An 18,413-nucleotide genomic window follows, 5' to 3' on the forward strand; every position below is an offset into this window, starting at 1 on the left:
TTCCTTGTACAAGTCGATCACGGACAAGAAGTTCCTCACAGTGGACGCTGTTCTGAACATGAGAAATGATCACGTCTTGGCTGAATCAAGAGCTTAGGTCGATGGTACCTTCAGGACTAAAATCGAGCTCAGGTAATGATCCTCGGCGTCGTGGTGTCCGACCGCAGCAGTACACCTCCCTACTTCTTCAAGGCCAACGAGAAAGTCAACACGGACGTCTACTCCAAAGTTCTCAGGTACTACGGCTTGCCATGGTGAAAAAGCACGTTCCCAGGGACAACTATGCGTTCACCCAAGACGGCACCCCACCACAAACATCCAAGAAGGTGCAGCATTTCTGCAGGGAGAAGATGGTTGCCTTCTGTCAGGTAGACTTCGTCCTCACCCGACGTGAACCCATGGACTTCTTTGTTTGGTGTGTCTTGGAGGGCAAGATGAACAAGACTTTTCACCTGAATGTCGATGCCTTAAAGGCCGTGATCCATGAGGAGTGAAACAACTTGTTCACGGACGTCATCAAGGCCAGTTGTGCTTCTATTCATCCCCGTATTGAATCCATTATTGAGAATGGAGGGGACATATTGAATAAAAAATGTAGAAAATTGTTGAAATACCAACTTTTGCTACAAAAGTTTGCCATAAAAATGTCACAAAATAAAAATATTTAGAAGTGAAAACGGCTTTTAAAGTTTTCTAATTTTTGAGTCCTCGATATGTAAGTATATGTTAAAATTCCTCAAATTCTCATAGAATTTATTTGGAATGAACTATTTATATTTTGACTCAATAAACATGCAGAATTAAATATCTTCAAATGCACTTATCTTTTAAAGGACTTCTTTCTGTTTATTAGAAATAAGAAAAAAGAAATAAATTCAATTTATACATAAATTGTCAGAAGACTTTTCTTTCTCTCTCTCTCTCTCTCTCTTCCTCTTTCTTCTCTTACCCATATATTTTTTATTCACAAAAAAAAAAAAAAAAATATATATACAAATAAAAATATTTTTCCTTCGGTTACTTCTCTTCAAACCCTTACATAAGTACTTTTATGGTGTATTTAGCCATCCGAAATTTAAAATGGAATATTTATAAAATAGAACACTACTATTTTCCCTTGTAAAAGTTCTTATTAAAATACATATTTCTTAATAAATTGTTCTTGAACGACATCTTGGGAAATATCGGAATTAATGCATTTTAAGCTAGTCCTGCATTAAGACCACAATACAACAAGCGGACACTAAGTAGCAGAAGACATAATATTTTTCATCTCGTTGCTGATTGGCAATAAATTGTCAACTGCCATATGTAAATTCATATTTGAAAGATCTTTGAGGTGTTTTATTTACTCTTTTGTGGGATTAATTTTATTATTTATTATAATTACGGATAATTGCAATATTTTTTTCATACTGGTAATGGGTATTGCAGAGTATTATAACAAATAGATCAGCTTAGATAGTCTCGTTTATGAAAATATTTACTTCATAAATGAAAGAAAGTTGTAGTTCAATGACATCAAAAGTGCGAATTGGACTCCAATTAAAGGCTCAAGAGTTTCATAATATATTTTGACTCTGTGAAAAATGTGAAAATTAAACTAATAGGTTGTTTTATAAGGATCTCAATGGGTTCTATTTTCTAATTTTTTGTACATAAATTATTTGCTTTAGGCTCACATCAAAAGAATCTGTAAAAGTCTCCAGAAGTAAATAACGTTTAGTGCATAACCCAATTCCTACTTTACTTGATGATTCTAAGATAAGTAGCAAACAAAAGCTACCGTTTCACCAAAATTGGTGTGCAGAAGAACATTAAAGGAAGCAAAATATTATATTGTTGGAACATTCGTATAATAAAACTCATTGGTAAATAAATATATCCTAAGATGATCCTTATCCTGATCTCGAGTTTCAAATGTCTGTTTCATTAGACATTTTTATCAGAAAAGTCCCTCAGATCGAATATTTAAAATACGATCCATGCTCTAATCTTATCAATTTAGGTAGAAACAAGGCATCAAGAATATCTACTCCCAAACCGAAAAATATCGAAAAGGTGTTATTAGTGAATGTGCCTTGGTATTACTTTTTATAATAACATCCTTTTAGGACAAGACTTGTTGCGAAACCTATATTCAAGGGTTCTTAAGCAAAGATCAATTTAGATTTTTAATTTTTGCTAATTAACTATATCAAACTGGTATTCTTTAGTAGAAAACTTCCATCCTTCAGTGGCACAAGAAGAAATATATCAGAGGAAGCATCTTAATGCATCTTTTCTTTAAAAACTAATTGCTCTGCTACAAGAAGATACTATATAGTCTGAAAAGAAACTAATACTTTATATGATATTGGTGGCTAGATCTTAAATCAAATTAAGACAAAGCAGTCTGTTTGTTTGGAATATCTAAGCTTTGTATTTTTGAAGACAAGTGATTTTGGCACATATTGTAGGCTAATTGATCTAAAAGATTATACAGGCCAATTTTCCTCTTACTGTATCAAGAAAGTCATTAAAATATATTCATTATAGCCGAAAAGTAATTTCGAAGCTTTGTTCAAAAACAAAACTCTTGATTATTTCAAAAATGTAACTAAAATCCTCACAGATCTCCTTGAAAAAAGATATAATAATATTATTAAGATAAAAATTATTCGATAGTGTTGCCAAGTTTGCGTAAAAATATATGCAAAGGTTTCTCAAAAAATAAGAACAGAGAATGTAGGAATAAGAATAAATGTTCGATGAAGGATACGGGCAAGTATGCATGAAATTTTTGCAACGCATGTCTTGATTATTGACCTCATTTAATAATAATACATTATTTAAATGTATAATTTCCTAATAATATTATTCAAGCCTATAGTATAAAATTATCTTAAGTATTAAATATTTAAAGAGTAAATTTAGTTATTTTGGAACTTTGAAAATATTTTTTATAATTAACTTTTTAAGAATTTACAATATAAAACAGAATATCAACTCATTTTTTTAAAAAAGAACCAATATTTGTCAATAATCATGACAGAACAACAACTTGATCCGTCGGTGCAATAGTTAATGGAACATGAAAGTTTATTGACGTCAAATTTCTCCCCCCCCCATTCTTCATATATTTAGCACATGGGTTAAAATTCCGAGCTTAACAAAGAACCGAAGTTTTTTTTTGGTTAAAAATTGTTTTGTTTTTTTAATCATTTTTTTATTCGCTTTTGGAGCAGAGTCTCCATAAAACTTTTCAAACCATTTCTTAACTCAGAGTAAAATCAAAATACGAAATATTTTGGATCCAAAGTTTTGGAATTAACAAAAGTAGAATCACACTTAGCACTTATAACTCACAATCTAAAGAATAGATTGTCATGTAATTTTGACAGCTGTCTATTAAAGATTCTTACTGATTAAAAAATAATGAGAATCTAAAAAAAAAATTGAAAAAAATTGAGGAAGACCCATTTTTGCTGAAATTTGTTGTTTAATATATAAAAATGTTAAAGACAACATACTCGGGTCTTATTTTACTTGATCTATATTATTATTTATATTAAAATAAAAAATAACTTATTTGGGCAAAGGAAAAATGCTGACTTTATTCCTGGTATCTAAAGTTCCATAAATAGTTAGATGAGGAAATTATTTTCTTCCCTTTTATTTATGTTGTTATTGTTTTTTTTTTGTCTGCTCTTTCCCTCGAGTCCTTCAGTCTCACACAACTATTCCCCATCTTCATGCTGAGAATAGTTAATCATTATCTCTTTATCAAATATTAACTTATCAACAAGCTAATTTTTGGTGTATTATAAAAAATGCAGCATTCTATCTTCCTTTTTTTAAGCACAATACATTTTTTTTATAAATCATATAAGTCTTTTTTTTTTTTTGTCTCATAATGATAGTACACATTTGAAGTTTTGTTTTATACAGTTTTAAAAATTACATCAAATAATTCGCTCTCCATAAACTGAATAAATCAACCTTAGGTATTTGAATAGTCGGGGGGGATTGTATCATTTTTTTCATTCTCTTTAAATTGCTTTTCATTGAGTGGTTTAAGAGGGAAAGTTATTTTATGCAAAAAAATGTACAATTTAATTTTTCTTATAATTGTGGATTATTAGTTGATCAAGCAATTGAGGATTCTGAAAGGTCTTAAAAATCTTGGGTTTTCCTAAATAAATACGACTGTAATAATCTTATTTGAACAAACTCCACAATTATAAAATCCGTACATAATAAATCCTACAACAAGGAACAATTGGAGGGCAAGTCTGGCACCAGTAGCCGCATTAATTCAATCCTCAATAGCATAATATTAAAACTGTTGTGGTCAAAAAGCTCGTAGTAGTTTGGATTTCGGTGAGTAAGGAGGGATTCCTCTTGTTCAATGTAACTGTTGGCCTGTCTCACGTTTATTTCGAGACTAACTACTGCAAAACCATTTGCCAAGAGGGGCTTCCTTAATCAAAAACGAAAATTAGAGGTTCGAAGGCGATAAGATACCACCCTACTTCTAACACTTGAACTGATATCATCAATTTTAGCTCTCCAGCAGCATTATTTGTGGAGTAATTTGCGTTCAAAAAACACTTCAAATTATGTAAATGAATTAATTGTATATTAGAAATTGAACCAATTCACTGATTTTCATAAATTTGCACCAATAAAAACATAGGGGGTAAATTAAAATTAGCTTAATGTTATAAAATATTCCCTGGTTAGACAATATTTATTTTTGAAGGCCAGTGTGTGTTTCCCCCTATTCCAAAGCATGATAGCGACTGACTGTACTTCAAAGAATGCATTAGAATCTTGCTTCAAACATTAAACAACGCATATCCCGCAACTACTTTTACAACCTGATTGTCAGACATTATTAAAAAAGATATTATACTGCCACATCCTGTATAATAATTAAATTCAACTAAATAATTCTTGGGAATTTACTGTAGGCGTAGAAAGCTGGGAAAACAGCTTTCTGAAGGGGGGAAACCTAGTTGTTAAATAAAATATCTGCTGTGAGCATCAATGAAGATGTATATACTTTTTTACAGTTATATAATATAAATGGGAATTCACAATCTGGAATATGATTAGGAGAAAATAATATTAAAATTTTGTATAGTGTAGAAAATATAATATTTCTAGATCAATAAATTAATATCACATAAAATATATTTTTATATTGATTGCTTAGGTAGATAAATTATAAGAAAACATAAAAACATTCTACAAACCCTCTATAATTAATTCAAAAATGTGCCAATAACCTAGAAACTAATTAAGTAGGCGTCATACTCCTAAAAAATGCATACATACAAGAAGTATATTTATCCATAATAACTGCTTATAAAGTGCAACAAAAATATGATATACACACAAGATATTACAAAAGGATTTCAATCTCTCTGGGGATTAGCACCCCATGAAAGTAACAGAGGGTTAATTAATTTTCGAGACAAAGGGACACAATATTGAATGAGTAAAAAGTACCAGTTTGTGGAAGGGAAAACCGTGTTTCATGAAAATCTATTTAAAAAGTGATTAAATTTATATTTTATTTATTTATTATTATTTTATTTTTTTTTAGTTAAAAAAAGGAGAAAAGATGATCAAACTTATATACATATTTTTCATATGAATTAATTATAAAATACGAAAAATAAGTTTACATAAGCTTTCATGAATGTTTGCAGATAGATAAAAACCTTCGCCTTTATCATATTTTCGTGTCTTAAAACTTATGTATATAAAAATTAGTGTTGGATTTTGGTTTGGAAATCCTAGAACTAATTTGGTGCAACTAAGACTAGAACCAGTCTCGTATTAAAAGTTGGACCGATAAAAATTATCGACCCTACAATAAACAATGACGTTTTGTAGAAAAGAGATAATTATAAAATGATTTGTCTTTTGTTTCGGAAAAGAAAAATTTATGGAACGACTTAGCTCAATGGACAACGCGCTCGGGAGAATTATTCTCTTGAATTCAATATGCGAAGGTTCGATACTTGGTCGTTCCTAGAAAATTGACCATACTTAATACAGATGGACTTCCAAGACAATTCATAGGTCTGATGGAGCCATTCTAATACTCGGAGTTGACAAATTTGTAACGAAAAAAGCAGTGCAAGAAGAAAGTAGGAGCAAGATATATGATACTACTAAATGAACACCCTTGTTATTATCAACTGCAAGTTATATGATTTTGGGAGGTGTAAATTAATTACTACTATAAAAAGGAGAACCTTCTACATTTAAAATAGCGCATGAAGCGCAGGGAAAATATTGTTATTATCTTGAAATTCATATATATTAATTTTTCTAATCTCTTTTTAAACAATTTACACCAAGGATAAGCGATAATTCTTCTTTTTGAGGGAGATGTTAACGCACACACGACCCATTAAATAATGAACAAAAAAGAAGAAAGAGCAGACGCATCCACAGTTTTTATTTTTTTATTTTTTAAGGTAGTTTTTTTCCTGACAAACTACTCAACTCAAGTAATACTATAATGTTTAAATTTTTATGGATTATTTAAAATATATATATATACAATTAAAACCGAAAACAAAAAGTTAACCACTTACCCATCAAATGGTGAGCATATTTTATGCACAATATTAAGTTTGGGACTTCGACGTATGGAAGGAGTAGAGATCCTGATAAAAGCCCCACACTCCTTATCTCCAGTGAGTTGCAGTTTTCTAAAAGTATTTTCAACACATCCCCTTTGTATCCTTTGAGGATCAGTCGACACTTTTTCCCTTTGAGACCCTCAAAATTATCAGAGGAAATGAGTCCAGATGAAGGACCTCTACGCTCTCTTTGGTATTCCACTCTGCATTCTTCATCCGAAGAAATGGAGGGACCTAATAGAGCAAATAAAATAGATATAGAGTCTTCAGATTAATTTTTACGTATGTACAGTATATTATTTGTAATCTGCAAAAAGACAATTCGTTCGAGTTTTACAATAATACATATCTATAATATTACAAAAACCTTTGAATTACCGTCGTGTATTTGACAATTTTTAAATCAAATTATTATCTACTGTATACATCTACAAAGATATAAGGGCATAATATTTGATCTTACCTCATATTACGTCAGATTTAAATTGAATATTATTTGTGTTATAAACATCACTAGTAAGCATTTTGCAATAATGGGAAAAGGGGAATCTTTTATTATTTGAATTAAATTGCTTTATTTTTTCCTTTGTGATATGTATGTGCACTGTCAAATTTTAAAAGAATCTTTACTTGTCTTAATCAAGAGTTAAGCTGTTTAAAACAGAGAGATTATCAAGGGATTTTGATCAATTCAAAATCTTGTCAGTTGGCAACTTACACAAACTCATAAGGCTACTCATTGTCTTGTGTAGATTCTAACGACATCAACGGATATGCTGTTTTATGGATATCAATTAAATATGTGGAAAAAGTATTGATCCCGGAGAGTGTAAAAATCTCGCCTACAAAAACATCATAAAAATATGGTAGCTTTAAGATACGAGTTTTCTGCTTATATAAATATCTATAATGTTCCTTGCCTGCTCATGATTTTTGAATTTTTAAGACTTGGAGTAATAATAATTATTTAAGTCAAAAATACATTGCAAGTTCTCGATATTTTCTTTTTTTATTTACACTCGCCGGAATTTCAACTGTTTTTGAATATTTCTAACTATAATATGGTTTTTCGCATCATTAAGAGGATTTTTTTTTCACACCCGTATTTTTTCATTTTTAACTACTCTAATCAGTGGTGCTTCTCTTTTTTTTTTTTCACCAAAGTTATTTTAGTAAGATAACTTTACCGATAGCAGGGGTTGGCTGGAGGGGTTGTAGCGTCCCTCCCCCCAAATTAAGGAATTTTTGCTTTCTACTAGAATTTTTTTTGGTCAGAATGAAAAAATTTGCGGGAAAACAGGAATGAATTTTTTTTTTTTTTGAGATTTCTTGTATTTAATTAAAAGGTCATTCTGGGAAGGTAGAGCAAAAAATTTAATTTTTGAAATTTTTTGTGAATAGCTGTGGATTTTTCAAAAAAAATTCCCAAATTTTAATATAGGAAATTTATTTTTTGGAATTGTTTTTTAAATGTTTTGTGAATAGCTATGCATTTTTGTAGTTATTATTATTTTTTAAATTATATATTTATAAAAATTCCAAAATAATAGGGGGCCCCCCTAAAAAAATAAAAAAAATAATACATATGTAATCCTGCAGACGCCCCTGCATGCGGTACAACTATGAACAACATTTGAGTTTGAGTTTACTCATGACTTAGGATGTGAAATGGGTCAGCCAGATCTGAGAAAATGTAATAAAAATATTAACGACATATAAAGACTTGCCAGGCTTTCGACATTTTTACTAATTTATATAAAGGAATGTCACCTTTGTAAGGAAAGAATGCAACATTTTAAATTCGAAGAGAAAAAACGATTAGCACTTTTTCTCTTTTTCAAAATTATGTTCATTATTTTGACGGATCGTCCCTTCAAAAATAATTATTATAACTCCCAATTTTGGTTAAAAATAAATAGTGTAATTATGTATGAAAACTATACCTTTTTACTTTAATTGTCCTTAAAAAAGTAATACATTTTATTTAGCCAACATCAAACAAATTTTAGCTGATGTAAACAAAGGGTTCAAAATACCAAAAACCACAAATATAAGTTTTACGATGCACATGGCAATTATCATTCAGAGTGCATTTTTACGCATTGACGTGACGTATCGTTTGGCAAAAACTTGTTTATAGATTCGTTGGAAGCTGATTAATCAAAGTTTTGGATTTGTGAGATGTACCTCAGAATGTACTGTAATGACAAAAGATCAGACTTTGGTATAGAAATCTCTTTTTATTTTTCAACTTATTCGATGTAACATTATTCAATCGTCCAAAAAAGGGTATTTTATGGACGTGTTTTGATTGTAAAATCTGTAAAATATTAAATAAAAGAGATTTTTTGTATGCTGTTCGTTTAAATTTATCGAGTTGAATTGAGATACAGGATTCTCATCATACTAAGTATTTTAGATTGGAAGAATATATTTAAACAATACTTTTACAATATTGCTCTAATCAGTCTCACATTAATAGTATTTTAATTCTGAAGATGTCCCAAGTAAATCAATATACTCATTCGGTACCGGGTATTACACGCATATATTTTAATTTGTTTCTTCATTTTACTACTTAAATCTCCTTTTTTGATAGAAGATAACCAATATATTATTAAACAATATACTTCCAGAGTTCATTTACGCAAAAAAAAAAAAAAAAAAAAAAAAGTGTGTCCCCGATATACAATCAATAAGTTTAATAAGATTATACATCTCTATTCAACTTGATAATTTTAAAGGAACGACGTGAAAAAATCTTTTTTTCTCCATATTTTACAGATTTTCAAAAGGAAAATGGTCCATGATGGAACTTTTTCCGGACGATTGAAGGTTTTTTCCTTGTTTAAATTAATACAAAATAAAAAACTATCCTTCATTACCAAATTACAAACTTTTATCTTTTTGGTACAATCTAACGCAGCATTTCTCATTCTCAAAATGGGTACCACGGCAATATGGAGTATATTTTGGTCGTATCAGGGGTGTCGCAAAAAAATATTTTGAATACGTTTCTAATTATTTTAAAACCTTACATTTCATTCATAAATAAATTTGAATACATAAATACGTTATTTTTTACATAAGAACGGATATTTTTTAAAAATTCCTTTCAGATCAATAAACATGTAAAATTAACCATCAAAATATGTCTCAAGAACCCTTTGCAAATAACCCATCGGGGTCAGCGTGGCTGTGGTGCACGTCATATTGTTTTATCACTTAACTGCAAAAAATATGTTTGATTTCACAAGGAGCAAGGAAAAAGCAACGAAGGTCTCAGGAAGATAACTTGATTTTATTGGTGGGAGGGGGAATTTTGGAAAAAATTTCAAAAATCCACGTCTGTTCACAAAAAATCTCAAATATAAATTTTTTTGGAAAAAAATTTAAAAAATCATGTAGCTATTCACAGAAAATTTAACTTTTTGGAAAAAAAAATTGAATTTCATATATTAAATTTTTTGAAAAAAAAATTGAATTTAATAATTGAATTTTTTGAAAAAAAAATTGAATTTAATAATTGAATTTTTTGAAAAAAAAGTTCAATATTAAATATTTTAGTAAAAAGCAAAAATTCCTTGATTGGTGGGAGTCTACATCCCCTCCAGCCCACCCTTTGTGGATACCCCTGAGCAACAGAATAATGGATCGTTTTCTAAAAACAAAAGATCTACAAGCATTGGGCATGATGGTCCGTGAAATGGAGCCTCAGCCTATTTCACATGAGTTATTTTGATCTCATTGTTGGATTCTTGTGTTGCTGTATCGCTTAAGCAGTCAAGTAAGTTGGTAAACTTATGTTTTGCAAGGTTGAAGTTATTTACAGTTCGTATTATGCTCTAAATATAGAAGACATTGATATTTAGGCTAAGCAGTGTCATTTTTAATCATATTCAACACTGGCATGCATGAACATTTTATGCACTTTGAAAGATGGTTTTTCAGAAGAAGTTTTAATAAACGCTGGTCTAATGTATCTAGTAACCTACTACTAAAAACTCGTACACTCATGTGTGTTCATTTATTTCTTTGAATTCGGTTTTTGGAAAATTATTAAATGAATTTAATTTTTATAAAAGGATAAAAGATGCAATCCATGTACTCGTAGGTATGTGTGATGAAACTAATATTCTTCAAGGATGAAAATTGTTCAAAGGTAGTACGAGATGGTACTATATAAGAAATTATGAAAGTGTAAAAAATAGGAGAATGGACAACAACATTCCAGGTCCAAATGACAACTTTTTCACTTGAGCATCACCTTTTTGAGAGAAGTTTTTCCGTTTTTGGTTCCTTCTAGTTTCCGCAGTGTATATTTCATCTGGATCATCATCAAATTCGGGGATAGACACAATTTCATCATCCTCATACTCGGTATCCTCTCCATAATCATGTTCTATGTCATCATCATACTCCTCGTCATCTTCTCCGTGATCATCCTCATCCTCCAATCCATCAACCTCTTCTTCTTCGTCAATATCCGCAGAAGTAGGAAATTCGATGGTTGCAGCAAAGCCATTGAAGTGATAGGGAGGCAGAACGTGGCTTGAGCTAAAAAGGGAAATATGAATCATTAGATATTTTATATAAGGAAAATTATCGTTTTGAAGCTAAGATTCAGTGAGGATAGTGAACATTCAATGTGCATGAAGAATGAAGGGGAAATATTGTATAAATGTTTTATAGCATAAATTTCTATGTACCCATTTCTAGTGTTGTAGTGTGTCCTTTTTCATTCTGTCCATTCCAGCCTTAGGACTATTGGTATTAGAACTGATTAAACCAAAAATGAATAAAATTGAGTAAAGCTGTCAACTTTATAAGTTTTTAGAACTGATATTTAGGATCAAATTAGACCGACTGACCTGGAAGGTACTCCAGTCTTCAGTTCTAAATAAGGGCCGACGCAACACTATCTATTTTTACATGCAATATTTCTCACTTTTTTGAAGCAAATGTAGAGATATGACGTTGTTGTCAAATCAAAGCGTGGCTACCCCTTCATATTTGTTGACAACCACTCTCACCAACTCACTTAATCGTAGGAGATAATAATTTCTATAGATGTCACTCCAATTTTGATCGAATAACTAATTCAATACAAATTTGGGAAATAGAAAATGTTTATGAGTTTTTTGTCTTTTTTTGAATTTATTTCCCTGGGAATTTCTCAAAGTTGTAAAACCCGTAGGGAAATCAAAATACCGCTCATACCCCAGTATCTACTCCCAAAATATGACCTTACATGAGCAAGATTTTTTTTTTGTTTTTTGTAAGTTGAACGTGTTTTTTATTTTATTTTTCCAAAGCTGTTATCTTTATTATTTTATTCTTGAGAAGGGAATATGGATGTATAAAGTACGTGAGCTCATAGACAATGATGGATTGTGACACTAAGAATTTGCAGGGGAGTTATAAGTACAAATCCTTCTTCGGAGTAGAATAGAGGATCGACACTTATAGTTGTGCTTGAAGGTAATCTAGCATGAGTGCATGCAAGACATCGTTAGGTAGCATCATTTTTTATTGGTGGGGGGGTCATAGAGAGAAGGGAAAATAAGTTTTATTTAGGTCTAAAACAGGCTCTTAATAACCTACCTCGGAGACCCAAAATATATATTAGTAACAGGCCGGATTACTTTATACGATACGCTACTTACAAACTTTCAAACTGATCTGTTAGACCAGGGGTGGGCAACCTATGGCACGCGTGCCACAGCTGGGACGCAAAGGCACGTGGAAATTAGAACATATTCTCGTAGTGTGTGTGAGTGTTTTTTTACCATTATTGATGGTAGTGGCACACTCATTGATGAGAAATATTGAAGTTGACACTCCATGTCTCAAGGGTTGTCTTCCCCTGTGTTAGACAATAATGTGTGATAACACCAAAAACAGACTTATGAATAAATATAAAATATGATAAACATTTTGGGGAGGGGGAAGGGACTTCAAAAACTTTTAGGGTGGCTCAAGGCCTCCCCAAAAGGGCCTAGCGACGCCATTGGTGATCACGTTCTTTTTTGCTCTTTTATTTTTATTCGCCGATGACATTTTTTTGTTAGAACTAGAGATATGACTCGTATAGTTTTAATTTATCTTATTTATTCACATCTATATGTATATTGTATATATTCACAAGTATATGAATCCCATCTTCATTATTTAAGAGAAAAGCTAGTTCCTTCTCGCTCCTAACTCTCTTTCCCCCTATAATATGAATATTATTTTTTTTTCTCTTTTACATATTTACAAATGTAGGTAATATTAAAATGTTTAGTATTTTATACAAAAAATGGGATCTTTCATTAACTAATGTGCATACTATGTATGTATGTTATATGGAGAGATAATTAATTATTACATAATAATAAATAATAATTATTGACATGAACAAAAAAAAAATTTGTAATACCTCGAACAGTACAACTAATAATATTAATTAATTAGTTCCACGAGTATACCAGACTTTTCGAATCTCTCAGTGCATCAAAATATTTTTTTCTTTTATTTACGAGGTGTGTTCAAGAAGAAAGGGAACTCGTATTTTTTTAGGACAAAAAAAAATATTTATTCATCAATATTTATGTTTCCTATCGGAGTAATTCGCCTAATACCAACGCTTTTTACAATCCTCGAAGCACTTCCCATCAGCAAAATCGGTATAGCAAAAAGCTCTTCCATCGATGCAGACTTTATCCCCTCAATCGTTGCAAATCTATGCCTTTTCATAGGTTTATTCTGTTTTGGGACTAATAAAAGTCACATGGAACCATATCCAGTGAATTAAGTGGCTGAGTGTTGTTTTTTGCCAAAAAATGCCGCTATTCTTTTGGTCAAAATTAAGCAATTTCGAAACAAACTTCACTGAACCTCCTTTCATACCCAAAACGTTCTTACAAAATTATGGCATGAGCCAACCGAAAAGTCCAATATCCTCAACAACTTCTCTGATAATGATTCCACAATTTTCAAAAACAATTTTCTTCAATGGTTCTTGTTGTTGACGTGCTTGGGCATCCAGAGCGATGCTCGTCACTGCCATCTTCCTGGCCCTCTTGGAAGAGTTTGTACTGCTTGTACACATATTTTTTTTACTCAAAACAGTTTCACTGTATACCACTGCCAGCATTTCAAGTGCTTTAGAGCATTTAATTTCATTTTGTACGCAAAATTTGATGCAAATTATTTTATCCATGTTCTCCAATAGCAAAAAATCACCGAGCACACAAAATATTTCTAACCTTTATGCCTCTCACAAACAAATTAAACATATTATATAGTTGATAGAGTAAATATATGTTTGTGATGAGTCTACTTATATAAAAAAAAATGGAGCATGCCAAATGTACTTTGCTCACAAAATTTGAAAAGGCATCTTACTTTTTGAACACACCTCGAATATATTTGTTAGATTCCTCTACTAAAAGGATCATAAAAGGAAGGGAAAAGCCTTCTATACGTATTATATTGAGCACATTCCGGAATGATCAAACGCCAACTCAACTGGATATTACTGATGTATTAGAAATGAGAAAATTGCTGTAATCCCAGTGAGTATAAAAATCACGCCTGAGATCCATTTTTTTATAGGGAATTAAATCGTGTGTATTTTGGACATGCTAAAAAAGAAAAAAAAATCAACATATTAAGCCTGACAATTTGAAGAATAGTTTGAAGGAGAGAAGCTTAGCTGTCATTACATTTTATTATATCAGCTACAATTAGCTGCGACAATGGAGGAGAGGGAGGAGGATATTCGCAAGAATTACTTTGATATTGATCCTCAATTCTACTCTCAGTTCACATATAATTATTTGAATCTCTGGAATTATACATATCTTATGTCTATTGACTTCAAAGGCGATTCATACCTCAAATGAAGTAATTGTAATACTATAATGTTTACTTATTGTACTTAATCAGTGTAACAGTAAGTTACATCTCAACAACTTACGGAAATCTAAAATAATAATAATATTATAACTCTGAAAGACGATATGTCAGCTGACAGAGATCACTTGATATATTAGTATTTATTTCCTGCTAAAGGAAAAGGAAACTCTTCAAAACAGGGAATCATAATAATTGAAATCCAAATATTTTGCTCTTTGCCAACCAGAGTTGTAAATTATAAGCACAATCAATAGGATAAACAAAAATATCAGATAATAACCCTAACAATTTAAATAATATTTAAGAGGAAATCACCTTAGTTGTCATGGTGTTTCATTAGATTAGCTGGAATCTTCCGTGAGAGGAAGGGAATAAACACAGATCCCTATCTAGCAATGATATAGAAAGGAATGACTCCAATGTCGATCCTTAATTCTATGATATGCCCAACGAGGACTTATAACTTTATAACAATTCTTGGGTATTACTCTCGCTCTTTTATGGGTCCACACGCAGACGTGATACTTTTGAAGTTAGATGTTCTCTTCTCAAGAATGAAAAAATAATGATAACAGCTTTGTTCAGATTGCCAATTACAAAAAAAAATTATAGGCGGTTAAATGCTCCAAAATTACAAGTACATCATCAACATACACTTATTTATACAATATATAATTTGCCAAGCTTTTGTCCATATTCACATCTCTACTCATTACATAAATTTCTCTTTTTCATCAAATTTGATTGTTATTACTTACCTAAACTCCACCAGAATAGAAGGTCCATTGAAATCATATGACTCGCCAGGACTCACATACCCACATAACGTATGAAGAATAGGATCACGAATGGTTTTGCCATCATATATGGAGACAAAGTGTTCGACACATAAACTAAACACATGGATTAATATAAAAATATACATAAATCTAAATAAGAAAATGATATAATAAGAGGAAAAAATATTTTTAAATATATACGGGATCTGCTGACTTTAAAAATATAGACTGTTTATTAATACTTTCTTTCCTCTTATATATTTTTGAGTCAGCAATCTACCATCAAATTGAGTTTGCTTATAGTAGTACTATATGTATCTTAATAGCAAATAATATTTGGTACGTCAACACAAAAACAATCTTGAACAAAAATCAAGAAACGGAAAAATTCCACTCTTTCTACACAGATCATTTTTTTGAGAGGACCAGGAAGCATTTTTACCTAATACACTCATTCTTAGATAAATTATAAAAGTCTCCAACTCCAACACTAGTAAACACATATTCAAACTCTATTCATTTTTCCGTCCTTTCTCCAAGCCTGGTCTAATGAAATATAGGGCTCTACGAGGTAAAGTGATTTTTCAAATTTCGCAGGTAAGGTACATTTGATATGGTTTACTTTTTTTATATTTCTATGTTAATACACTCGCCACGAACATATTTAATGTTTCAGCTATGTAACTTCTAACCGTTATGCCTCTTACAAACAAACCAAACATATTATATGGAAAAAGCAGTAAATATATGATCATGGCGATATTTCTAAAATAGTCATATTACTTTTTGAGCACACCTCGTAGAGCCCCATACTTCTTAGACCCAGCTTGGAAAATGAACGGAAAACGTGAACAGCGTTCACGTTTTCCGTTCATTTTTGAACGAATTAATGGGAGAAAAAATGAGCTCCCTTTAATTTATTTTTAAGATTACTACACTTTTTTCCTTGATGATGGGTATTTTATTTATCTTTGAGGGTACAAAAAAAAAAAAAAATATATGTACAATTATCAATTACTGTGTCCATTGATTACTTTCTATGAAATGTCTCACCACATACAATTTTCAAATCATTGGACTATAGAATGGTCGTGTTTAATGATGTTCATTGATTAATTAGCATCTGAAAATATAAAATCACTTCAGAAAAAAGATAAAATAAGTATCCGTTATGAAATATTCTTTCTTTTAATTTAAGGGAAGAATGAATTATTATTTTTATTTAAATGATCAGAGGCCCCCCAAGAAAAGCCTCATTCGTGTATTCAATATTGGGAATTGAGTTGTAAATTGGATTTTGTTTCTTTGTTTTCATTATTTAGAGATGAACAAGTAACCTGGAGACTATTCGTGAGCAGGATTTGGTGGAAGGAAACACGAATTCGTATATGAGAATTCATTATATTATCATAGTTCATTCATAAACATTAATATTTATTTATATTGTATTGGAGACGTCTCTTTATGAATAAATAATTATCATTTCTAGAAAAACTGATAGAAGTATACTCCTGGGTTTTATATAGGATTTCTAAAATGGGTGAATCCTTGGTAGTTATTTCATATAAAATTAATATAAGCTTAAGCCCTCTGAAAATTCCGGAATTAACAAAGAAAACACATTTTTTTCGTTCAAATTAGGCTTTTTTTAAATATTATTATTATTATTTTTTCATGTGCCTTATGGAGCGGAGTCCCCATAACACTTTTCAAGCCATTGCTTAGCTTCAAGGGCGTCCACAGGAGAAATTTTAGCAAGGGCTTGGTTTTTGAGAATTCAAAAATGAAATATCAAATATTGACTTTTTTGGAAAAAATCAAAAAAAAAAAAAAAAAAAAAAATTGAAGTCTGGCTCATATGTCTTTTATTTTCAAACTATAATTTTGTATAAAATTATCCAGTATGGACTGGAAATTTTATTAGTTTTATATTCTTTTATGGTGTGTCTCAAGGTTAATAGAAATACAAGGCTAAACCACAATGCGTGTACGACTGATGTTTGACGTCCGCGACGTTTTTTAATAGTGACGTCATAGAGTATGAATAGTTACTTGTTAAGACAAAATCTGTTCTTTCTTGGCGAGCAGTCGGTACTATACCTCAAATTCAAAATTCTAGCAATAGTGACGTCATAGGCTATGAGTGGTGGCGGGTTTTGTCAGAATCTGTCTGTTTTGCCGAGCAGTCGGTACGGTACATTTAATTGAATTTTCTTGCAAGCCCGATTACATGATGGTCTAACCTTGTATTTCTATTAACCTTGGGTTATTTTATCAAAATGATGATATCCACTTTTAGCCCAACTTTTCTTATGAATTCATGTCTTAGGAGCATTTTGGCAAAAAAAAAAAAATCAAATCTGTCCAAAACAACAAAACAACCCCAAGCAACAAGTTACGTTTTTAACCCTTAAAAACGCTTATTTTTACCTCTTTTCAAAGAAAAAAGGAGAAATTTGCATATGTTGAAGATAATAATGAAATTTAATTATCTTAAAGCTAAAGGTTTAGAAAGATATAAATTGAGGAGGGAGATATATTTTTAAGGTCAAAGGTCACAAAAAGTTTATTTCCCTTCCAATTTTATATTCTTAAGTGGGTATGTTGTTGTGTAAAACTTATTTAAAAAAAAAATTACAATTTCAATCTCAATACTAAAATAGTATTAATTATATTATATAAAGTTTATTCAGATAAATTATCTATGACTACATCAAAATCATGCCATGTTAAATTTACTTTACGAGACATGTTTGATAGATATTTTTTTAGATTATTTGCATATTTATCAACTGATAATGTTCTGTAGTTTTCTTTTAATTTGAATAAAGATGATGTTTTTGGCATAGAATGACTGGTGGCCTTATTGTATCGCATTTCTATGTAGAGCCGTTCGATTTTAGCTTCTTTTTTTTTGTGAAGGGACCAACTTTAGACTTAAGTATCTGTAAACACAAAACAATTCAACCGTTCTTTTCGAAATCCTAGAACTAAATTCTTCCTAAGTAACATATAAATTGAAAATTAGAAACTCTGATTCCATAATTTATGATTAAAATCTAGACTAAAAAGATTGGTAACACAATGT

The 18,413-nt window shown here is 30.7% G+C and overlaps 1 protein-coding gene across 4 annotated transcripts in view; it reads right to left on the reverse strand.

The window, feature by feature from the left end:
• The window catches only part of LOC121120035 (uncharacterized), a 137,700-nt gene that overhangs the window by 91,589 nt on the left and 27,698 nt on the right, over nt 1-18,413 (reverse strand). For all 4 annotated transcript variants that reach the window (XM_071889435.1, XM_071889436.1, XM_071889437.1 and 1 more), the window contains exons 5-7: nt 15,305-15,439; nt 10,912-11,201; nt 6,597-6,878 (exon numbers count right to left, since the gene is read on the reverse strand). In XM_071889435.1, coding sequence (XP_071745536.1) covers nt 6,597-6,878; nt 10,912-11,201; nt 15,305-15,439 — 707 coding nt within the window. The remainder of the gene's footprint in view (nt 1-6,596; nt 6,879-10,911; nt 11,202-15,304; nt 15,440-18,413) is intronic.

Source organism: Lepeophtheirus salmonis, chromosome 6 (assembly GCF_016086655.4).
Source record: "Lepeophtheirus salmonis chromosome 6, UVic_Lsal_1.4, whole genome shotgun sequence".
Taxonomy (NCBI): Eukaryota; Metazoa; Arthropoda; class Copepoda; order Siphonostomatoida; family Caligidae; genus Lepeophtheirus; species Lepeophtheirus salmonis.